The sequence below is a fragment of the Oratosquilla oratoria genome, chromosome 13, assembly GCF_046742065.1.
Source record: "Oratosquilla oratoria isolate Oo_2021 chromosome 13, ASM4674206v1, whole genome shotgun sequence".
In the NCBI taxonomy this organism is placed as follows: Eukaryota; Metazoa; Arthropoda; class Malacostraca; order Stomatopoda; family Squillidae; genus Oratosquilla; species Oratosquilla oratoria.
The window spans coordinates 33,161,361-33,186,473 of record NC_134789.1 but is presented as its reverse complement, the minus strand read 5'-3'; the positions used below and the strand labels follow the sequence as shown (position 1 = coordinate 33,186,473).

Genomic DNA, 25,113 nt, shown 5'->3' with positions numbered 1-25,113 from the left:
TTAGTGACAGGGTTGGAGAAGGTGTGTGAAAGAAGGAAGCTGAAGATAAATGTGGGTAAAAGTAAGGTGATGAGATGTACAAGGGGAGAGGATGGCAACAAATTGGAAGTGAGTATTAAGGGAGAGAGACTGGAGAAAGTGGATAGCTTTACATACTTGGGGGCTAATGTGGCGGGAAAGGAGGGTAGAATGTAGATTGAAAGAAGCAAGTAAATGGCTTGGGGGATTAAAAAGTGATATAAAAAAAACAGACACTTGTGAAAAGATTCTAAGAGGAGATTTTATGAAGGGGTTATTGTGCCAACAGCACTGTATGGGGAGAAACAAGGAACATAAGAGAGGAAGAATTTAAATGTGCTTGAGATGAAATGCCTGAGAAGTATGGTAGGAGATACTAGGCTGGATAGAGATGGATGGATGGGGTAAAAGGGGCATTGGGAAAGAGGGGAATGTCTGTTGAGGAAGGAAGGAAGGAAGAAGATAGAAGATAGGGGTGAGTGGATGGGGGGTGAGGGAGTATGTGTGAATGACATTCTGACACAGCTCAAAGGGATTTCTCCCCATCTTCTCTTTTTCTACATGAGGAGATGGAGAGTGGGGTCATCAATTAAATGAAGCAGCCTTGCTGTGGATGTCCTGTGTCTTGCTGCATTGCTTCTGACCCAGTATGATAATAAAATTGTTAGACAACTGTTGAAAGAGCAGTTTGTTATAAGCCTTGAAGAGGTGTACATTTGGGTAGACAATTTTGTTTCAAATCTGGAAGGTCATGTATATTGAAATTTTTAAGCCCTTATTTGAGGGTGGTTGACATGCTAGGGGGGGAGGGAAAGAGGGAAGGAGAGAGAGAAGGAGAGATGGAGAGGGAGGGAGGGAGGGAGGGAGGGAGGGAGGGAGGGAGAGAGAGAGAGAGAGAGAGAGAGAGAGAGAGAGAGAGAAATACCTCATAAGTAACTTCTATGGAAACTGTAGCATTTTAGAGGACTAGTAGGTAAATAATTTGACTTTAAAAAAAAATTCCTGAAGTATAGGTGCATAAGGACAGTACGAAAGGATGTTAGAATGGAGTCCCAAAAGGCCTATCACTCGCATGTACCAACTGTTGGTCCCATCCTCTTTACCTCTTTACAAGTACTCACCTGTATGCTTGGATCTCATACCACTCTGATCCAGAAAGAACCCCACGTGTCTTGCAGTGATTATTATTATACTGACGCTTGAGGTCTACCTGGATGTCCTTTACACTGGGAAAAGGAATCCCCACCTGCCAAAAGGACATGTATATGATTAGACTCAATACTTCAGATGAACTTTGCATCATTCATACAATATTACCAAACTGAATTAATCCACCAAAGTGAGGTACAGGAGCTGTATCATCCCTCAGGGGACAGGCCAGCAGTCCTTCTGTGGACCCTCTAAGCTGAACACACTCACTTTCATAAGCTCACACATCTCTAAGTATCAAACTTATAGAAATCTCTTTTCAAAACATTTTTTATGGCTTTATGACAATGTTCTACTAATAAGCGGGGATACAAATAATAATTCAAGATATTCTCACATACATATCAACAGCTGGGACAAATGATGGGTACCTCCATATAGTAGACCTACAAGATATCACAGCTACCCATTTTCAATACCCATCAACCCCCTAACTTCCATCAAGAGGTGTAGCACTGAAACACCAACACCCTGTCTCTGGACTGGGCCCAAGATCTCTCTTTATCAACTTCAACTGTATTTCTTACACTTTTTCACACATGGAAAGTTGACAACTGATGACTGCTCCTCTTCTCCTATTACTTTCAGTTGGTGACAAGGAAATAGTCCCAAAGAGATCTGTGGGAGGGCCTATGGACCCTTGCCACCAACTGTGGGGCTGTGGGTTTTCTACTTAGCGAAACTTAAGGCAACGATTATTATTACTAACAGTTCAAGCAGTGTTTCTCTCAGGTTAGGTCTATTTGTTTATACACTAACAGCCTAGACAAGAATATTTGCCAGGCACCCACAAAATACTTACAGCAATTACAGCCCTTGCATTGTCATCTGTAAAATCTAGTCCCTCACTAACTTTGCCTCGGCATACAGCCATAAAAAGGGCACCATTAAGTGTGTAGGATGTGTCAACTTTCTTTTCTTCCTCTTCCTCTTCATATACTTCACCCTCTTCTCTATATTCTTCATACTTGATTCCTCTTTGGCTTTCCTTTTTCTTGTCACTATCACCACTTGGTCTGCAAAAAATCCAAATACAATATGGGTTCATGCATATTGTTTAACTGGATGAAACACCATCATCAAATCCAAACCTAAGTGTATGACCTATATCATATGAAATAACAATTATGAAGTTCTAGTGTACTCAATGCACTCAGTCACATACTCCACAGTAATTCCATCCAATGTAATATACCTATCACCTTTCTCCTTTAAATTCCCCCTCTCTTGTGCCCCACTGCCCTCTAAAGCAGATGTATTATGTGTGTTGTCCCCAAAACCTGGTTTATTGTACCCATGGAAGCACAATCTGTATTAATGTGATGGCCATATTTTTCTTGTAGCATGTTGTACACTGCTTTTCAGAATGCAAAGCAAGGATATTTGCCCATCGCGCTGTCAGTTGATGAGCTAACCAGTTACCCTGTTAAAGTAAATTTGTTACAATATTCCTTGAATAAACCGAGAAAACACATTTATGTCACTACCCTAGCTGTGAAGCCCATCACTTAACTATAATTGGTGATCACTGAAGTGACAGATTGATAGTGCTTGACACGATATGACACGATGATGGATCTCATCGTCAACTTTGCTAAGTATCTCTGTTACCAAGTTGCCATTGCCTTCATCGTTCACCTCACCCACCTTACACCCATGCTACTACCACCCTGCATTTTCACTACCACTGATGTTTGCTGTGCTGTAATTACACTCTCCTGTGGAGGGCACCCATTTGTCCTCCCATGTGAACTTCTCTACCTTACAGATATTGCCCACTGGCATCACCAACTCCCTTTGAGCTGTAGATTTGGTTGGAGCTATTTTGAGTCTGTTTGTGATGAACCATGTGTTGAGTGTGTCAAGGTATGGCTGGATTATTTCTGCAGCTTTGTCTGTGTTACGATGTGTGCATGTGATTGTTATGTCGTCTGCGTAGGAAGAGATTTGTATTTCTGAGATGTCTGGCGTGGGTAAGTCATGCATGTAAATAGTGTGGGGGATAGAACTGAGCCCTGTGGTACTCCATTCTTAATGTTTCTGATGTGCGATTATTGGCCATTATATGACACGTAAGCATTCCTACCTACCAGATAATTGGCCAGCCATCTTTTGGTGTTATTGTGCATGTCTGTGTTATATATTTTATTTGTTAGGTTGTGGCGGGGGATAGCATCAAAAGCTTTACTAATGTCTAATGTTATAAGAAGTGTTCTTTGGTGGGGCCTATCTGAATTGATGCCATCTAAAATTCTTTGTGTGAGGTTTGTCAGAAGAGTGTTTGTGGAGTGTAGTGGCCTAAAACCGTGTTGTGAGTCAGCAAGGGGAATATGTGGTGTGACAAGTTTAAGTATTAGGCGTTCAATGATTTTAGAGGGGGTGCAGAGAAGTGTGATTGGGCGGTGCGATGTTGGGATTGTTGGGTCTTTGTTCAGTTTTGGAATGGTGATTATTTTACCATGCTTCCAGATGTCGGGTATAGTGTTGTGTGAATAGCTGTAGTTTGCAATGTTTGTGAGTGCATGTATACCTTGTGGTCCAATGTGTTTTAGGTGGATGTTGCTTATGTTATCAGGGCCACAGGCAGATGAGTGCTTGAGATTATGCATTATGAGTTTTGTCTGACTGTCTATGAAGGGTGCATAGTCTGAGTCTGTGGGAAAGTCTTTCTTACGTCGAATGGTGCGTCGGTCGTCAGGGTGAGAAGTGAGATGGCTTGTCTGTGCAAAATGACGTATGAGTGCGTTTGCCTGTTGTCTGTTCGAGGGTAGATTATCTGTTGTTGTGATTATTGCTGCATGAGAGCGTGTAGTGTTACTGTTGGATAGTGTAATGCTGTTGAGTGTTTTGTACAATTTGCTGGTGTTTGTTTTGTGATCAAGTGTATTGATAAAGTTTTGCCAATTTTGTGTTTTTTGTTCATGTATTTTATTGGCAATCACAGTGTTTAGTGTTTGTATTTGGTCTGCTATGTTTTGAGGGATAGGTGTGGGGGTACCATGTTTAAGTGTGTCACGTTGTCTGATGAGGCTTTGGATTTCTGGTGTGAAGTTGGGGTTGTGTGATTTTCTGTTGCCTCTAGGGATGTATCTCTTGTCTGCATTTTGCATGATTGTATTAAAAGTGTGCACAGCATTGTTTATGTTTGTGATTGGTGTACTGTTAAGTGTTTCAAAATGTTGTTCTGTCTCTTCAGTAAAAGCTTCCCAGTTAGCTCTCTTGTAATTGGTGTAAGTGTGTCTGTGGTGGTGATGATGATTGGAAGGTGGTCAGAGCCAAGGGTTCCGACCACTCTCCATGATGTTGTTGGGGTTAGGCAGGGGGAGCAGAAGGTGATATCAGGAGAGGAGGGAGTGTAGAGGGCTTGGTGTGGGATATGTGTATGATTATGTGTGTTGTTCATGATAGTCAATGAGTCAAACTGAGTCTGTATATCAAGCCCTCTGTCTGTGTCAGGGTTGTCGACATACCAGGCAGACGACTTGGCGTTGAAGTCTCCACCCATGATCAGGTTGGGGATTGAGGCTAGTTGGCTAAAATGAGGCCTGAAGGTGTCTGGAACTGTGGGGGATGATTGGGGGGGAATGTACATGTTAACTATTGTCAGTGTTGATTTGTTGCCTGTGCGGATTCGAATGGATTGGATTTCTGTTGTGTTATCTGTGGTAGGGAGGAGAATTTTGGTTGTGGCACTTGTGTCCACAAAACAGATAGAGTGGTGGATCAGGGTGATGAGTCCACCGCCACTTCTCACCAACTGGACAAAAGAACACAAATACATACCTCATCTCTACATCAACAACACTCTAATACCACACACAAACACACCGAAAATTCTTGGTGTAACATATGATACATCCATGTCTTTCAAACAACACATCACAAACATAAAAAACAAATGCACACCCAGACTTAACGCACTTAAGTCAATCACTGGAACAACATTTGGACAAAACAAAGAAACTAATATAACAATATACAAACAATGCATACGCTCAGTGTTGAATTATGCGAGTCCTGCATGGGCTCCTAATCTCAGTGAGACACACCACAACACCCTTCAAATCATACAAAACAAAGCCCTAAAAACAATTACAGGCTGCACAAATACAACACCTACAGACCATTTACACCATGAAACAAAAGTCCTCAAAGTCAAGGACCACCTCGACATGAGAGGCACACAAACACTTGCCGCAGCCACCACAAATACATTACACCCGCTACACTACATAGCAGAACACCCACACACACCAAGAAACATTAAAACAACACCCAAAGACCTTTATCACACACAGATACTCTCTTCTCTTCCTCCACAACCACCAAATACCAGCCTCCGGAAACATATTCATAATCATATCACTCACCGCTCCATTAACACACTGAAAGACAACACACTGCTGCATGCCAGACCCCCTGATATCCACCCTTCTGAATCCTCTCTCCCACGAAAGGACAGAGTCCACCTGGCCAGACTGCGGTACGGTCACCACCCAGCACTTCTAAGCTACCAGAAGAGGCTGGATGACCGCGTTGTGAACAGCTGCCCAGGATGTAACACTTCACCCCATACCATACAACACATAATGGAAGACTGCATTATACACAATCATGCACGCAAACAACACAACATACGCTCTATAAAGGATTTGTGGGAAAACCCAGTTTCGGCTATGGCATTCCTTGGGGAGACGGGACTGCTCGGACAGACAGTCTAGGGAACGACAACAACAACAACAACTCCCTTTGAGCTCAGCCCAGTGTTGCTACCATAGTTCCTGACTTCAAAGTCACTGCTGTGGTAGTTCCCACTTCTGCCCTCACAGCCTTTGCTGCCTCTGCCCCACTGCCAGTGCCATTGTGACATGGCCATTACCTATAGCTGCCACTGATGTAACCACAATTCCTGCTCCCCCACCTTCCCATCGCCATCATGGTCATTGCCAATATTCTGAACACCACTGTCAAGGGCACTGCAGCTACTCCTGTCACCCTACAACTGCTGCATTCTCAATCACAGCCCCTAACTACAGATGGTGATGGAGGGAGTGATGGAATAGTACGCCACATAGGACTGTAACTTGCTATATGGAAAGTCCATTTATTCCACCAGGGACACAATAGGAGTGGCCTTAGTGGTCCCAGACAAAGCTGGAGAGTACAGATCCTGGGCATGCATTGGTCTATGTAAGTGGAGATGGTTGACCTTTAGACTACATTTCATCATGCACTACAAGCATGACATTGTAGCTCACACTAACTCACCAATCTCACTTCAAGCCATCAAATCTGAAGACTCAGAAAACAACATCTGGCTCCCCACCATGACCTTACACCTCACCCAGGAGTTCTGAGCACTGGGGAGGTGAGTGGCCCTCAACTGGGTACCAAATTATGTCAACATACTGGGAAACCAGGAGGCAGAGTAACAAGAGCAGCTGTGATTGAACCAACCTAGCAAGCCATTTCCCTTTTCCTAAGTAGGGAAGACCTGGTGTAAACTACAAGACTCAAAGTAAGGAGGCTGAAAGACACATGCCTTAAATTGAAGAATCAAGACATTTCATTGGTGGGATGGTACTAGCTTAGGACTGAGTGTACACCAACAATCTCTCTAGTCCCCACCTCAAGATAGGTTGAAACCTGCATCTTCCATCTTCAACTAGGCTACAGATGATCATAAGAGATTCCTCCTTTTGTTCTAAGGATGACACCCTTTACCCTTACCATAACCAATGAGCCACTACATTGCTGAATGCCCTCCAACAGCTTTCCTGAATAGAGGACTACTGATTACACCAGAAGAAAACGTCTGACAACTCTCCAGTCAGTGCAGCACCTACATTCTTGTCTAGCAAGTTCTCTTACCCCCTCCCCAGTAGCAGACTCCTGCTACTGGTTAGTTTCATCATTCTTAGATGACATTGCCTGTGAGTTCTTTTCCCCTTTGCTGCCACCATTCTAGGAAAATCTCTTGTGAAGTTTCCTATAGCCCTATACACATGAGCTGTCTCTTGATGGCTCACTATGGGCATTCACATACAGATAGTGCAGATTGCAACATGAAAAAAGTTGCAGCCTCCTCTCCCACCACTCCTGATGTTAACACCATCACAACATAGTCATAGCCTGGAGCTACTACTGCCCATTTTGCCACTGTTTCCACTGCTGTTGTTGATACCACCATCACTGTGGTTGCCACTACCTCACCCAGAGGTGCCAATGTGGTTGCTGCCACCCCACTTGCAACCTCCTCCACAGCCACCCATGTTTCTATTTCCACACCCACCTCCCAGAGGCCAACTGTCCTGCATCCCCTATGAGTTACTGTAGTGTGCTAAATTTACTCAGCAGAATGCTCCATAGTCATTTTATCCAATGATATGTACCTGTTACCACTTTATATACAGGACACACATTGTTCTAAGTCAAGCTCCTTCTCTTCTCTGGATATCTTCACACAGATTTTTTAATGCAAGCACTTCACTATAGACCAATGGTAGGTAACTTCAAGCAGTGGTTTTGCAAGGCAATTGTCATAAAGAAACACCTCCGTGCCACCCATCTTAAAAACCTGTCAACACCCTCAACTCCATCTGGAGGAGCAGCCCCAAGGAATGAATACTCAGTATCTAGACTGGGCCCAAGATCTCTATTGACTTAAATTGTATATAATTTTTTTTCACAAACTGGCCCTAAGATCTATATAAATTTCAACTGTATTTCTTCATTTTCATATTAGGAGAGCTGACAACTAGTGACTGTTTCTTTCTTCCTATTACTATAAGCCAGATGGTGACTGACTTCAAAAGCTGGGCACCAAATACTATTGGAAGTTGAGTACAGACCTATCACTTTTTGTAAAACATATACTTGTCACAATAATAATAGGTGAGTTGCACATCTTTTTGTGGTGGGTGTATTTACTAAATTCTATCTACTTATCTATCAACACACAGGGCCCTCACATAAGGGGGGATATGCCAGGGATGGCACTTTTTTTTCAATTCTAGCTTGGACTTGCGGTCCCTCATGTAGAAAAAGAGAAGACAAGGAAAAATCCCTTCAGGCTGCATCAAAATATCATTCACACATAAGCACACCCTACCCCCCATCCCCTCCCCTCTATTCCTTGCATAACAGTACCATCTACACACAGCCACTCTCCATTCATCCCTATATTCTGCTTTCTCCCTTCCTTGGTCAACAAACATTCCCTCTGTGCAGATTCATAAAATGTACATGACAGCCTACACAAATGACATGCTACATGCATATGTAGGCCTAGGCCCTACAATAGACCATGGAGCTAAATATGAATGCCCCAACACTTCCAAGTTGTTGTTGGCCTACACCTACACGACATGAGACTGAGACTGTCAAAACTGGCATTTGGCCAAGTCCTATGGGTGAGTGAAGTCATGGTTAGGCCAATGCTCAGAGCACTAATTCATTGATTAGGTTAACACTAAGAATAAGATGATGATCTAGTTTTGCCTTAGCCCTAGCCTATCTCTAGACATACCAGTCAGTATTTCCTATTCTTTCTCCCCTGTATCCCCAGTTTTCCTCTTCCTGATCCCATTCCTCCCCATTTTCTTTCCTACTATGGTCAAGAAGGTCTACTATGGCATCATATTATAGGTTCAAACATATATGGCTGGACAGATAATGAATAAACTCCAATGTTTAACTCCTCTTCTTCATATTCAACTAAATTCTGCAACATTTTTCAATAGAAACTGTGAATATGTACACAATAACCAATTCTAGAGCTCTATTATCTGTATACAATGTTTGGCTACTATGACTTCACACTGATCCCATCAAATTACAGACCGGTCTCCCTGACAAGCACAGTAGAAAAATTTGCAAAAAGGTTGCCAAAAATAGATGGGTTAAATATCTGGAAGAAAAAACTATACTGAGTCCAAATCAATTTGGATTCAGACAAGGAAGATCATGTACAACAAACTTGATCTGCTTCTACTCAAGATTAATAGACATAATACAAGAGAGAGATGGTTGGGCAGACTGTGCCTTTCTGGACCTACAAAAGGCATTTGATAAGGTACCACACAATAGACTAATAAGGAATATAGAAGCAATAGGTGGCATCAGAGGAAAATTATTGGAATGGATGAAAGACTTCCTGACTGGGAGGAAAATGAGAGTAGTAATTAGAGACAAATTCTCAAATTGGGAAGAAATGATAAGTGGTGTCCCGCAGGGATCAGTACTGGCCCCGATCATGTTTGCTATATACATAAATGACATGGACAAAGGAGTAGAGTGTTGTATGAATTTCTTTAATATCCTTTCTTCACTCATTCTTTCCATGTGTCCAAACCATCCTAATAATCTTTCATCAACCCTATCTCCCAACTCCCTTTCCACCCCCATTCTCCTCCTCACCTCCTCATTTCTCACTCTATCTAGCCTAGTAACCCCATCATACTTCTCAGACACCTCATCTCAAATACATTCAAACTCCTCTCTTCCTCTCTTATATTCCATGTTTCTACCTCATACAGTGCTGTCAGTACAATCACTCCTTCATACAATCTCCTCTTAGCATCCATTCCCAAATGTCTATTCCTCATTACACTTTTTAATCCAACAAGGCATTTACTCGTTTCTCTCAATCTACATTCTACCTCTACCTCCACTCCTCCCTTTCCTGCCACATTTGGACCCAAGTATCTAAAACTATCCACTTCCTCCAGTCTCTCCCTTAATGCTCACTTCCCATCTGCTGCCACTTTCACCCCTTGTACATCTCATCACCTCACTTTTACCCACATTTATCTTCAACTTCCTTCTTTCACACACTTTCCCAAGCTCTGTTACTAACTTTCTCAATTCCCCCTCTGATCCTGCTACAAGCATAGTGTCACCTGCAAACAACAGCTGGCTTATCTCCCACTTTTCTCCATTTTTTTAACCATCTCCAATCCCTGACCCACCACCCTTGCATTTACATCTTGCACCACCTCCATGTATAAATTGAACAGCAAAGGTGACATAACACATCCCTGACGAAGCACCTCCCTACCCTTTGTCCATTTCCTTTTTCTCCATCTATCCTCCACTCTCAACTTACCTTCCACCAAAAAAATTATCTGATATTCCCCCACTCTCTCCCCTTAGAACATGTACTTAACTCTTCCTATTATACTCCTATCTACCACTACATAACCCATTAATGCTTTATCTACCACCCTACCATCCACCACCCTCTCCCATGTGTACTTATGCTTGACTTTCTTCCTAAACACTTCCAGGCATATCTAATTGGGTTTAAGTCTGTTGAGTTGTCAGGACACTCAAGCACTTGAATATCATGATCAATGGAAATGCAATGAAAGGGTGGTTAGAAAATCATACATGCATCCAATCAGAGTGGTAGCTCACAAAGCACTTCTGGGTGAAGCACTGGTTTCAATTCAAGCCAACTCAGAAGAGGTGCTGCATGCTGCCCATATACTGAAGAATTTTACATGAAGAAAAAAGTGACACCTGCACTTTGTTAAAGAAAGCTGAGGTTTGCACAACTTTTTGCACTGAATGTAAGTAAAAAGAGCATAATCTGAAGACAGAACCAAGGCTAAAGGGGTTAGGGCTACCTTGAATGTCCCTCTAAGCCCATGGTTCTGGTCTCAGGTCAAAGGGGTTATAAGGTTGTGTGTGACCAACTTTCTCCGTAACTGTTCCATCAGTTTTTTACATAATTCTTTTATATCTTTAAGGTTATCTTGCAGAAAAGCAAGATAACCTTTTCTTTTCTGTAGGAAGGGACAGAAGGGGGGTCACCAATTGAGTGAAGGGGCCTTGCTGTAGATGTGCTGTGTTTTTCTGCATTGCTTCTAACCCAGGAGTGGTCCATCATCCATTAGCAGCTAAGATGAAAGGGGATAGGGCAGAGGGAATGGTGGATGTGAATGGAATGGGTGAGAGTAGGCATGTGCCTTTGACTTGGCTACCTCCCTTACAAGGAGGAAAAAGGTCTTGGTATGTAGCTATAAAAGGTTATCTTATAAAAATTCATGGAAAAAATTAACTTTAACTGAATGTAAGACTTATAAAAGGGTGAGTGAAGCTATATGCAGTCTAGATATTTCTTCTAATGACTGAGTGATGATTATAAATATTGACATGTACACAAAATTTTACTAAAGTGACAGACTTAGAGAAGGGTGAGTGCAGGTATGTGCTACCAAGGTATGTACTCTCAGGGGGAAACTGATTATAAACAAAAAATTAAATAAACACAAGAAATACTTACTTTGTATCCCTAATTGTGTCATAGAAGAGTTTCATGGTTTCCTCAAAGTCATCTGATCTCCGAGGCTCTATCATGATCATCTTTGTTTTCAGTATTTCATCCCAGAGCCCAGTTGATTGCCACCTGATAAAAGATGATAACATTTTAAAACTACAGTATGGGATGACACCGAAAAAGTTTGGACAAACAACTACGTCTTATGATCTTCAAAGTTTCAATGTAATGGTATAATTTAGATCAAATATGAACCATGGAATGAGTGGTGCTGCATATGAACAAACTACAGATTGTCCTTTCAATATGTGAACTCAGAAAATGTGAAACTACTATAATGTACATGGATGGGGTGGTGCGGGAGGTAAATGAGTTGGTAAATGGCCAGGGGATTGGAGATGGTTAAAGAAAATGGAGAAAAGTGGGAGGTGAGCCAGTTGTTGTTTGCTGAAGACACTGTGCTTATGGCAGGTCAGAGGGGGGGATTAAGGGGGTTAGTGATAGGGTTTGGGAAAGTATACAATTGGAAGAAGTTGAAGGTAAATGTGGGTAAAAGTAAAGTGATAAGATGTACAAGGGAAGGATGGCAGCAATTTGGAGTAAATCTTAAAGGAGAGAGGCTGGAGAAAATGAATAGCTTTACATACTTGGGGTCCCATGTGACTGGAAAGATAGGAGTGGAGGTGGAGGTAAATTATAGATTGAGAGAAACAAGTGCCTTGGGGGATTAAAAGTGTAATGAGGAATAGGCATTTGGGAATGGATACAAAGAGAATACATGAAGAAGCCATTGTGCCAACAGCACTGTATGAGGCAGAGACATGGAATTTATGAAAGACAGAGAGGAAAAGTTTAAATGTAAATGAGATGAAATGTCTGAGAAGTATGGTAGGAGTTACAAGGTTGGATAGAGTGAGAATGTGAGGAGGAGAGTGGGGGTGGAAAAGGAGAGGGGAGATAGGGTTGATAAAAGAGTATTGGAATGGTTTGGACACATGGAAAGAATGAGTGAAGAGAGATTAGTAAAAGAGGTGTGGAAGGGAGAGGTGAATAGAGTGAACATGAGGGGGCACCCCAGGATGAGATGGATGGATGGAGTGAAAGTGGCATTGTGCAGGAGGGAGATGTCTGTTGAGCAAGGAAGGGAGAAGGTGGGAGATAAGAGTGGAGAATGGCTGTGTATAGATGATACTGTGATGCAAGGAAGTGGATGGGGGATGGGGAAGGGTTAGGGAGTGGTTATGTGTGAAGGATATTTTGACACAGCCCAAAAGGATTTCTCCCTGTCTGCTCTTCTCTGTTCCAGTGTTGATAGATGTAATTTCTCCAATCTTTGTTCATATGTCAAATTTGATAGTGAACATGCCATTTTTGTCGCTGCTCTTTGAATTCTTTCTAATTTCCTTTTCTTTTTTGTGCTAGGTGCCCATAGTGTTGCAGCATACTAGTTTAGGTCTTATTAGTGCAACCACTATTTTCTTTACCCTATCTTCATCCGTGTAGTCAAAGGCCACTTTCATTGATCTTAATAAGTTAAAAGTCTCTCCAATTAATTTAATGACATGTTTATCAGGTGTCAAGTCACTTCAGATAATCACTCCCAGGTCCCTTTCTGAATAAACTTTTTTGACTTCCTTGTTACCAATTTTATATTGACCCGATATTCTATTTTTGCTTTTTTCCAAATTCCATTATAATACATTTCTTAATGTAAAGTTCATTTCACACCTCTGACTCCATTCCCATATTTTGTCCAGGTCTTCTTGTAGCAATCTGCAGTCTTCTGTGCTTACTCTCTTGAGTAATTTGGCATCATCAGCAAAGAAGGTCATGTAACACTTCACTCCCTCATTCATACCATTTATATATATGGCAAACATTAAAGGAGCCAATACAAAACCTTGTGGGATACCACTTATCACATCGATTTCCCAGTTCAAATTTTTGTCTCTAAGTATCACTCTCATTTTTCTCCCACTTAAGAAATCCTTCATCCATTCCAGTAGCTTACCTTGTATTCCTCCTATTATTTCAATTTTTCTTATTAACTTTTTATGTGGTACTTTGTCAAAAGCCTTCTGCAAGTCCAAGAAGCCCCAATCTGGCCTGCCATCTCTTTCTTGTATTATCTCAATTAATCTTGAGTAAAAGGATATTAAGTTTGTGGTACACGATCTTCCACTTCTAAAGCCCAAATTGTTTAGGGTTTAATATTTCATACTCTTCCAAGTGTTTCATCCATTTGTTTCTGATAATTTTTTCACATATTTTTGCTACTGTGCTTGTAAGGGATACTGGTCAAAAGTTTGTAGGATCTTCTTTGTTTCCTCATTTATATATTGGTACTATGTTTGCATCTTTCCAATCTTACAGTACCTTTCCTTCTTTGAGTGAAAAGTTTATTATCTTGTATAGTTTGTCTGTCAGTTCATCTATACACTCTTTCAGTATCCAATTTGCAAAAAGCCTTGGTATATGTATGTATATAAATATATAAATATATATATATATATATATATATATATATATATATATATATATATATATACCATATATATATATATAAACTACTGCTAATACATACATATACCAAAGGTTTTTTCCCTCTTACAAGGGAGGTAGCCAAAAAACAAAGGCATAAAAACCACTCCCACCCATTCCATCCCCATATACTCCACTCCCATCCACACCCCCTCCCTCCCTCTTATCTTGGCTCATCCTGAATGATGGGTCATTCCTGCATCTCACTCACTGCTCTGGGTCAGAAGCAGTGTCACAAGACACAGCACATCCACAGAAAGGTCGCTTCATTAAGTCGGCAACCCCACTCTCCGTCCCTCTCATGCAGAAATGGAGAAGACGGGGAGAACTCCCTTCAGGTTGCATCAAATTATTTTTCACACATACTCCCTTACCCCCCCATCCCCCACCCACTTCCCCTCATGCATCACAGCATCATCCATACACAACCATTCTCCATTCACCCCTATCTTCTATCCTCTCCTCTCTTTCCTTAACAGACATTCCCCTCTTTCCCAATGCCCCTTTTACCCCATCCATCCATCTCATCCTTGGTCACCCCCTCATGTTCACGCCCTCCACCTCTATCTTCCACACCTCTTTTACTAATCACAACAAAGTATAATTCTTTTACTAATCTTTCTTCACTCATTCTTTCCATGTGTCCAAAACATTCCAAAACTCTTTCATCAACCCTATCTCCCAACTCCCTTTCCAAACCTGTTCTCCTCTTCACCTCCTCATTTCTCATTCTATCCAGCCTAGTAACCCCTATCATTCTCCTCAGGTACCTCATCCCAAACACATTCAAACTCCTCCTCTTTTCTTCTCTTATGTTCCATGTTTCTGCCCCATACAGTACTGTTGGCACAATCACTCCTCCATACAATCTCCTCTTAGCATCCATTCCCAAATGTATATTTCTCATTACACTTTTTAATCCACTAAGGCATTTACTCGCTTCTCTCAATCTACATTCTACCTCCATCTTCACTCCCTCTCCTGCCACGTTCACACCCAAGTATCTAAAACTATCCACCTTCTCTGCTTGTACATCTCATCACCTTACTTTTACCCACATTTATATTCTAATGGATAAATGAAAAGATCACATATTTAAGATAAAACTAACCTGTCAACAAGTTTGTTGAGCATAGCATAGGAGGGTAGGAAGCACAGAACACCTCTAGCAATATTCTGGCACACATCAAGCACAACTCGTCCCAATTCATCTTGGAAATCCCAAGTCTCAGTATGGCGATATGTTCCTAATAGTGTCTGCTTAGTAGGTCCATGTGCAATTGTTCCTACCCAAACCTGAAATAGTTAAGTTCTGTATTAGTAAAAAATTATTACCCATTTATTCATAATATCTAAAGGTATATGAATAAATAAGTGAAGTGGCCTCACTATGGATGGGCTGTGTCTTGCTGCATTGCTTCTCACACAGGGCAGTGGGCAGGATACAGGGATGACTCATCATCCATGAGAAGTTAAGATGAGAGGGAAGAAAAGGTGGTGGATGGGAATGGAATAGATGGGAATGAAATGAGTGGGATATGGTATATGCTTTTTAATTTTGGCTACCTCCCTGGTAAGGGAGAAAAAGCCTTTGCTAAATAGATAGATAGATAGATATGAGGTATAAAAGAGCTGTATCATATACACATGAAAAAATATATTAGTACATGCATGCATACATACATACATACATACATACATATACCAAGGCTTTTTTTCCCCTTACCAGGGGGGTAGCCAAAAAGGACAAGGCACAAAAACACTCCCACCCATTTCATCCCCGAAAACACTCCACACCCCTCCACCCTCCCTCCCATCTTAGCACCTCCTAGATGCATGCATGCATGCATGCATACATACACAAATACATATAACAAAAGGACCTTTCTCTGTATAATGCCCAGCTAAGTCATACACTACCCACTAGCTCATCCCTCATACATCTTGTATTTACCTAGTTGTATTTTGCAGGAGAAGAGCTATGCTTGTAGCGACCCACAGTTGTATCTTTCCGCATCCAGTTCTTTCTTAAAATCATGTATAGTTTTAGCACTCACTGTTTTCTCTTTCAATTTATTCCATGTATCTATCACTCTGTGTGGAAAGCTGTTTTTTTTTCTTCAAATCTCTTCTGTAACTGTCCTTCTTAAGTTTCTTCTCGTGTCCTCTTGTGTTTCTTCTGTCCCATTTAAGTAGATCATCCCTATCAAGGATTTCCACACCTTTCATAATTCTGTAGATGGTTATCAGATCACCTCTTTCTCTTCTTTGCTCCAGAGTTAGTAAGTTTAGTTTGTCCAATCTTTGTTCGTATGTCAACTTCCTAAGTGTTGGTACCATCTTTGTTAATGCTCTTTGAATTCTTTCTAGTTTCTTTATGGTTTTTATTGTACTGGATGTCCATAGTGATGCTGCATATTCTAATTTTGGCCTTATCAGTGTAACTAGTATTCTCTTTACCATTTCCTCGTCCATGTAGTCAAAGGCCACTTTCATTGACCTTATTAAATTGTAGGTTTCTCCAACTATTTTGTTTACATGTTTGTCTGGTGTCATGTCTCTTTCTGAGTTTACATTTGTAACTTCCTTTGTTCCAATTTTGTACTGACTGGATATTCTATTTTTACTTTTTCCAAATTCCATTATACTACATTTCTTAATGTTGAAATTCACTTCATTCTTTTTAACTCCATTTCCAGACTTTGTCCAGGTCTTCTTGAAAAGATTTGCAATCTTCTTCTTTACTTACTCTCTTCAATAGTTTTGCATAATCTGCAAAGAAGTTTATATAACTGTGAGAGTGTTTATTTGTTGTTATTTGGCTGAGGGCAGCCATGTTGGATTTTTGTGTGGTGGCAGTATTGCTGAGCTACTATGTGGAATGCTGGGTCCCCAGTGTAAAGGAAGAAGAGACTGGAGCAGAGTTGGAGAAAAGACTGGATAGCAGAGAGTGACAATGGCCTCTTCTAAATGCCCTCCTAAGTTTGATAATGAATCTGAATATGGAAACTGGAAAAAGGATATAAACATATGGAGTGGATTAACTGATTTAGCTAAAGATAAGCAGGCATTGTCAATATACTTGTCATTGATTGATTGGGCTAGGATAGCGTCTTCTGAAATTTATTTAATAGTTCTGAAGAGTGAAAATGGTGTAAAAGAGCATTCTTGAGAAACTGGACACATTGTTCTTGCTTGATAAAGGTCAATGCCAATTTGCAGCTTTCATAATTTGTATAATTTCAGAAGAATATTAATGACTATGTGAGTGAGCTTGAACATAGATACTTTAAGTTTACACTGGAGGGAATGACACTGCTGGACTCTGTGATGACTTTTACGTTTTTTGCTTCAAGCAATTTGGCTGAGTGTGAGACTCAAATTGTGATGTCAGTGATCTCCGAAATCAACTATACTAATACAAAATCTACTTTAAAAAATGTCCTTGGTCAGCAATTGAGTATGAACTCAACTCAGGAGTCAGATGTGGACATAGGTGCAGTGTCCTTCAAGCATTAAAGCTGAGCCTGTTTTTTGTGGCAATAATAAAGAGATCTATTATGCCACCTTTGGACAATGATCACACGGATCATCACAGAGATACAGATTTCGAAGAGGAAGAGAAGCAGTACCATTGACACAAGTTGACTTGAGTGATCAAGGGATTAATCGAAGATTTGATCCTCTGGGTCATGAAAGCCAAGTTTCACAATGTGTGATATGTGATTTGCATTACGATTGGGCTCGATACTGTCCACATTCGTATGAGAATAATGAAGTGTTATCTATGGGTATAAGTGAATGAGATACTGGTGGTAATAGTGAGGAACATATGATAAAAATGTCATTATTTGTTGGATATATCAGTGATGAAAATGTCAAACAGACTAAAGATTATGCATTTGGTTAAGGAGTCTCGAAATTGTTGTATTTTGGATACTGGTTGTTTAACTACAGTTATTGATCAACAGTGGTTGGATAATCACTTGAACAATCTGTGCGATGAAGAGTTGGCCAAGGTGAGAGAAGAAAAATCTTGCTGAACATTTATGTTTGGTGATGATGTAACCTATAGATCCACTAAGCATGTAGTATTTCCATATTGGATAGGAGGTGTGAGATCGGAACTGTCAACTGATATTGTTGAGTGCAATCTTCCACTTCTGATTAGTAAGCAGTCAATGTAAAAAGGGGAAATGGTTTTTAATTTTGGTAAGGAATCAATGAAGATTATGAACAGATGGGTGAAGTTGAAGGTAGCATCGTCAGGTCACTACATGTTGCCACTGTTCTTGTGACTCAAACCAGGGATCCAGAATGTGGTGCTGGCTTCACCAGATAGCAGTAAAACTGTTTATGCTATAATTGGTGAGTGTTAAAAGTCTTTGAGGATATGAAGTGTGATATTGATGCAGTCTTGGCTTGGGCAGTGTCAGCCCATAAAGCATTGGCGAATAATTCCAGCTTTAGCCCAAACCAATTAGTATCTGGTTTCAACCCTGCAGTGTCATCTGTCACCAGTAGCTTGCCTGCTCTAGAGTCAGTTTCTGGCTCAGATATTGTGCAACAAAACTTGAATGCTCTACACTTGGCTTGAAGGGAGTACCTCAAGAACAAATCTAGTGAAAGGATCAAGACAGCCTTGCACATAATGATGATCAGTGATGGCTTGGTCCAGGCATAGTTATTGGCAGGGATGGCACACAGGTTCTGGTTCGTCATGGGTGTGTTTACATCAGAGCCCATATTTGTTAATTATAATTAACAAATATGGGCTCTGATGTAAACACACCCATGATGTAAATACATCTCAGGGGAAGTTCAGATAATTATCTGAACTTCACCTGAGGACTCAAACAGATTGTCCTCAGACTTGTGGTGGATCATCTGTTGGCACTTGGGAGGCATTGATGAATATGGAGGGCATATGTAATCTTGAGGTGGATGAGGATTCAGAGGGATTTGCTTCATCTGCATCAATATCATCTGGTGGGAGGTATTGCAGATATATGGGATAGGAGGAAAACTGTTAAGAGCAGTCAAGAGTTGTTATGAGAGTAGTAGAACATGTGTTAGGATTAGAAAAAGAGAGTGAGTGGTTTGAGGTAAAGGTGGGACTTCATCAGGGATGTGATTTTTCTCAAGGATGGGGAAGGAAGAAGATGCCTGATTTATTGGCAATCAAGAAAATTGCGTCAAGTGGTAATCCACATTGTCTGCTGAGACCTTGACACTCGTTGAGTGCACTGAGGCTGCATCCTATATTTGACAAATTATCAGAGACATTGTACACTGCTTGGTTGACAACAAGAATTTGGTGAAGGCCTTGAATTCTTCTCATGTGTGGAGGATCATCGTCTTCACATCGACATTGTGCTGCTGAAGGATATGTAGTCGCATGGTGAGATTAACTCTGTTTCTTTGGTTGGAACCTCTGAGCAACTTGCCAACTGCCTTACTAAGAGGGGGGCCTCAGCCCAGTATTTGCAACCAGTTTTCCCTGGTCAATAGGATTTCTTGGCCTATAAATACTGTAAATAGGTTGTAAGAAGTTTTTAGCTAAGAAGATATTTATTCATGAAATAAGCAAGATATTATTCCATATCAATAAATTGGCCTTGGCCATGATTTTTATGAACCTTCAGTTTTATCTTCGGTTGGAGAGAGAGAGAGAGAAAGACCGAGCATTGTTGGAGTGTTCATTTGTCGTCATTTGTCTGAGGGCAGCCATATTGGATTTTTGTGTGGTTCAGTGAATAGACACCAGGTGGCAGTATTCTTAAGCTGTTATGTGGAGCACTGGGTCTCCAGTGTAAAAGAAGAGATGACTGGAGCAGGGTTGGAGAAAAGACTGGATTGGAGCTAATACATCCAACACCCTTTTGTTGTTCTTATTATCCCAGCTCCTTGTGGATGAATGGTCATCCCTCTCCCTGTGGTGGGGGAAAAGAATACTGCCACCAAGAATTCCCACTTGGATCGTAAGAGGCGAGAAAAAAAGGGACGGGGATTGGGACTAGGCATCCCTCTCCTTGTAGCCCTACAGGGCACATTCCTAGAAAAAAAAGGCAGAGGCATAAGAGGGGCTGGAGGGCCTTGGTCCAGCACCCTAAGGTTTGGGTCTTTTAATGTGCGTGGATGTGGTACAGATGAGAGTAAAAGGGAAGAGATAGGTAGTATGTTTGTGAGAAGAAAGATGGATGTGTTGGCTTTGAGTGAAACTAAGCTGAAAGGGAAGGGCGATTGTAAGTTTGGGAGTGTAAGTGGGAGGTTATCAGGAGTGAAGAGAGGGCGAGGGAGGGAAGGGGTGGCTATACTAGTAAGTGAAGAGATAGGTAAACGTGTAGTGGAGTGGAAGGAGGTTTCCTCAAGGATAATGTGGATGAAGGTGAAACTGGGAAAGGAGATGTGGGTTTTTGTAAGTGCATATGGGCCTGGCAGTGAGAAGAATGTAGAAGAAAGGGAGGCCTTTTGGATAGATTTAAATGAGTGCATAGAGGGTTTAGGGAGAAGTGTAAATGTAATAGTACTGGGAGACCTTAATGCTAGGGTAGGAAAGGAGCCAATTGATGGAGTGGTTGGGAAATGTGGAGTTCCAGGAAATAATCGTAGTGGAGAGTTGATGGTGGAAATGTGTCTAGAAAGAGAGTTGATGATAGCAAATACAGTGTTTTGGAAGAAAGTCAAGCATAAGTACACATGGGAGAGGGTGGTGGAGGGAAAGGTGGTAGATAGAGCTTTAATGGACTATGTAGTGGTAAATTGGATTATGATAGGAAGAGTTAGGGATGTACATGTGCTAAGGGGAGAGGGTGGGGGAATATCAGATCATTTTCTGGTGGAAGGTAAGTTGAGAGTGGAGGACAGATGGAGGAAGAGGAAAGGGACAAAAGGTAGGGAGGTGCTTAGAGTGAACTCTCTAAATGAAGAGGAAAAGGAGAAGGAGTACAAGAGGAAGCTGAAGGAGTGGGAGGGAGTGAAGGATAGAGTGGAGGTAGGTGTGGAGGAGGAATGGGGATGGTTCAAGGAGGGAGTCATAAAGTGTGCAAAGATGGTGTGTGGAACAAGAAGGTCAGGAGGAAATAGAAGGAAGGGTAGTGAATGGTGGGATGAGGAAATGAAGAAGGTTGTAGAAGAGAAGAAGCGAGCTTTCACAGATTGGTTACAAAGTAGGACGAGGGAGTCATATGAGACGTACAGGGAAAAGAAAAGAGAAGTAAAGAAAAAGGTAAAGGAGGCAAAGAGGAGAGCAGATGTAAAATGGGGTAAGAGTATGACAGACAATTTTGAAAGTAATAAAAAGATGTTTTGGAAACAAATTAAGAGAGGAAGAGGAGGCGAATCAAGTAGAGAAGAAAATGTAAAAGGTGCAGATGGAGAGATGATAATGGAGGAGAAGGCAGTAAGGGGAAGATGGGCAGAATATTTTAGGGAGTTGCTTAATGTGAAGGAGGATAGGGAGGGAAAGATAGCTGCAGTGGGAAATGCTAAGAAAATGAGAGTGATGAGTGAGGAAAATGGAGGAGAAATAAGGAAGGATGAAGTGAAGGCAGCTGTTAAGATGATGAAAGCAGGTAAGGCACCTGGTCTGAATGGATGCCATGCAGAATGTCTTAAAAAAGGAGGTATAGTGATGGTGGACTGGTTGGTGAGGTTATTTAATGTTTGCTGGAGAGAAGGTAGAGTGCCAGAGGACTGGAGGAGTGCGTGTATAGTTCCACTTTACAAGGGAAAGGGGGACAAGTGTGAATGTAGTAGTTTCAGAGGGATTAGCTTGTTAAGTGTAGTTGGGAAGGCTTATGGGAGGATCTTGATTGAGAGGATTAGGAGAGGAACAGAGGGGGTAATTGGTGAGGAACAGTGTGGGTTTAGGACAGGTAAAGGTTGTGTAGATCAGATATTTGTGGTAAGACAGATATGTGAGAAAGCTATAGGTAAGGGGAAGGATGTTTTCTGGGCCTTTATGGATCTGGAAAAGGCTTACGACAGGGTAGACAGAAAGGCACTGTGGGAGGTTATGCGGATATACGGGATAGGAGGAAAGCTTCTGGGAGCTGTCAAGAGTTTTTATGAGAGTAGTAGAGCTTGTGTCAGGATTAGAAATGGAGAGAGTGAGTGGTTTGAGGTAAAGGTGGGACTTCGTCAGGGATGCGTTATGTCACCCTGGCTGTTCAACTTATACATGGATGGGGTGGTGCGAGAGGTGAATGCAAGGGTAGTGGGTCAGGGATTGGAGATGGTTAAGGAAAATGGAGAAAAGTGGGAGGTGAGCCAGCTGTTGTTTGCGGACGACACTGCGCTTGTGGCAGGATCGGAGGAGCGATTGAGGAAGCTGGTGACAGAGTTTGGGAGAGTGTGTGATAGAAGAAAGCTGAAGATAAATGTGGGTAAAAGTAAGGTGATGAGATGTACAAGGGGTGAAAGTGGCAGTAATCTGGAAGTGAGCATTAAGGGAGAGCAACTGGAGGAAGTGGATAGTTTTAGATATTTGGGTGCAAATGTGGCAGGAAAGGGTGGAGTGAAGGTGGAGGTAGAATGTAGATTGAGAGAAGCGAGTAAATGCCGCGGTGGTTTAAAAAGTGTAAAGAGGAATAGGAATCTGGGAATGGATGCTAAGAGGAGACTGTATGAAGGAGTGATTGTGCCAACAACACTGTATGGAGCAGAAACATGGAACATGAGAGAGGAAGAGAGAAGGAACTTGAATGTGTTTGAGATGAAGTGTCTGAGAAGTATGATGGGGGTTACTAGGCTAGATAGAGTGAGAAATGAGGAAGTGAGGAGGAGAACAGGGGTGGAAAGGGAGCTGGGAGATAGGGTGGATGAAAGAGTATTAGGATGGTTTGGACACATGGAAAGAATGAGTGAAGAAAGACTAGTAAAGGAGGTATGGAAGGCAGATGTGGAGGGAGTGAACATGAGGGGACGTCCTAGGATGAGATGGATGGATGGGGTGAAGGGGGCTTTGGAGAAGAGGGGAATGTCGGTTGAGGAAGGACGGGAGAGGACAGAAGACAGGGGTGAATGGAGAATGGTTGTATATGGAAAATGTTGTGATGCATGAGGTGGATTGGACGGGGGAATGGGGGTGAGGTAGTGTGTGTGAGCAAAAATTTTGACGCAGCCCGAAGGGATTTCTCCCCGTCCTCTCCTTTATATGGGGGGACGGAGAGGGGGGGTCGCCAATTTAATGAAGTGGCCTTGCTGTGGATGTGCTGTGTCCTGCGACACTGCTTCTGACCCAGGGCAGTGGACAGGGTGCAGGGATGACCCGTCATCTAGGAGGTGCTAAGATGGGAGGGAGGGTGGAGGGGTGTGGAGTCTTTTCGGGGATGAAATGGGTGGGAGTGTTTTTGTGCCATGTCCTTTTTGGCTACCCCCCTGGTAAGGGGGAAAAAGCCTTGGTATATGTATGTATTATCCCAGCTCCTTGTGGATGAATGGTCACCCCTGTCCCCTGCTTAGGTCAGAGGCAATGTAGTAAGACGGAGCACCTCCACAGCAGGGCCCAAAAAATTAAATTGGTTTACCCCCACTGCTTCATTATATGGCAACCCTTCCATCTCATCCACTCCAAAATTCACAGAGCAGACAAGAAGAAATCCCTTCAGGTCATGTAAACTTATCAACCACCATGTCTCAGTTATTCCTATCATATCAAGATTTTCATTCTTGATGTATTCTTGAGCCTCTTGAAATTTGTTTTCAATACTATGACCTATGAATTACACCATTTTCAGAAATTTGGTATTGTGTGTAATGCCTTTTGCAGGCCCGCTATTGCATTCTAAGTTTATTCCTAACCTAGTTTCCCAAATACACTACAGACATCTAGAGGGAGGTCTGTAAAAACCTCTTTGCCACTTTGACCAAGACGGATCCTGTCAGAACCAGGATAATATACACCAAATATATATATATATATATATATATATATATATATATATATATATATATATATATATATATATATATATATATATATATATATATATAAGAAAATAGACACCAAAGATATAAAAAAAATAGGAATTCCATGTAATATTCTCTCATAGATGTCTATTGATCAATTATTCCAACATGAACCTTGGAAAAACTAGACTGTGTTGGCCACCACATTTTTTTTAGCTCCTGGAACAGAACCTTGTAGTTCCAGACAATATCCATTGAATTCACCTTGCTCACACTGTTGCTCTCCATATGAACAATTGTGACATAATACTAAAATAATGCATATGAAATACATAAAGCTATTTCTGGTATTATGTAAAATAGTATGTTTAAGTATGCTGTCTCACTGCTGAAGTGAGTGACTTACCTGCTTCTTGTCAATAACATGATTAGCTTCCAGCTGGATCTGAAATGGGACCATCAGTTCTGACTGAAATGATGACATTGGAGATAATGTTCCTGAAGTCAGTACGATGGTCCGAACAACATCCTTAACCTCTCGAAAAGCCACACCAGGATTGAGACACCAGAAGTTGATGGTGTAATTCCAATCCAGGGATGATTTTCGGCGACCTTTGAATCCCTGTGCATCCTTTGGGTAAAAGAGAGATTAAATGATATCACAAATGTATGAGTATGTCTCTGATTACAAGAACTGATCTTCAATAAATGTACGGTTTTCCATGCAAATATCCAACATTTACTGGTAAATAATGCATTTCATTCTATATCTAAGAGATTCACCTTCTGTAAGGCTTCAAAAAACATAAACATCTACTGCCATTTCTGATCACTGGCTACAATCTTTTATGAGATCCATTACAGAACCAAACAATCAATTAAATGACAATGACCAAGTTGTTGAGAGAAAATTTATGGACCTGAAATAACAAAAGGGCCTTTCCCTATATAATGTCCAGCTAAGTCACACAGTCTACCCACCCCTCTCTGACCCAGAGCAGTGGGTGACATGCAGGGAAGACCTATCATCCAGGAGGAGCCAAGATAAGAGGGAGGGAGAGGTGGTAAATGGGAGTGGAATATGTGGGGATGAAATGGGTGAGAGTGGATTTATGCTTTTGACTTTGGCTACCTTCCTTGTAAGAGGGAAA

At 41.5% G+C, this 25,113-nt stretch overlaps 1 protein-coding gene across 1 annotated transcript in view; it reads right to left on the bottom strand.

Annotated features, from left to right (window-relative positions):
• LOC143032210 (uncharacterized) overlaps window positions 1–25,113 on the bottom strand; it is a 458,897-nt gene that overhangs the window by 19,398 nt on the left and 414,386 nt on the right. Inside the window, exons 12-16 of the mRNA XM_076196680.1 lie at window positions 24,369–24,593; window positions 15,162–15,346; window positions 11,516–11,638; window positions 2,030–2,243; window positions 1,140–1,264 (exon numbers count right to left, since the gene is read on the bottom strand). Of these exons, the coding sequence (XP_076052795.1) occupies window positions 1,140–1,264; window positions 2,030–2,243; window positions 11,516–11,638; window positions 15,162–15,346; window positions 24,369–24,593 (872 nt within the window). The remainder of the gene's footprint in view (window positions 1–1,139; window positions 1,265–2,029; window positions 2,244–11,515; window positions 11,639–15,161; window positions 15,347–24,368; window positions 24,594–25,113) is intronic.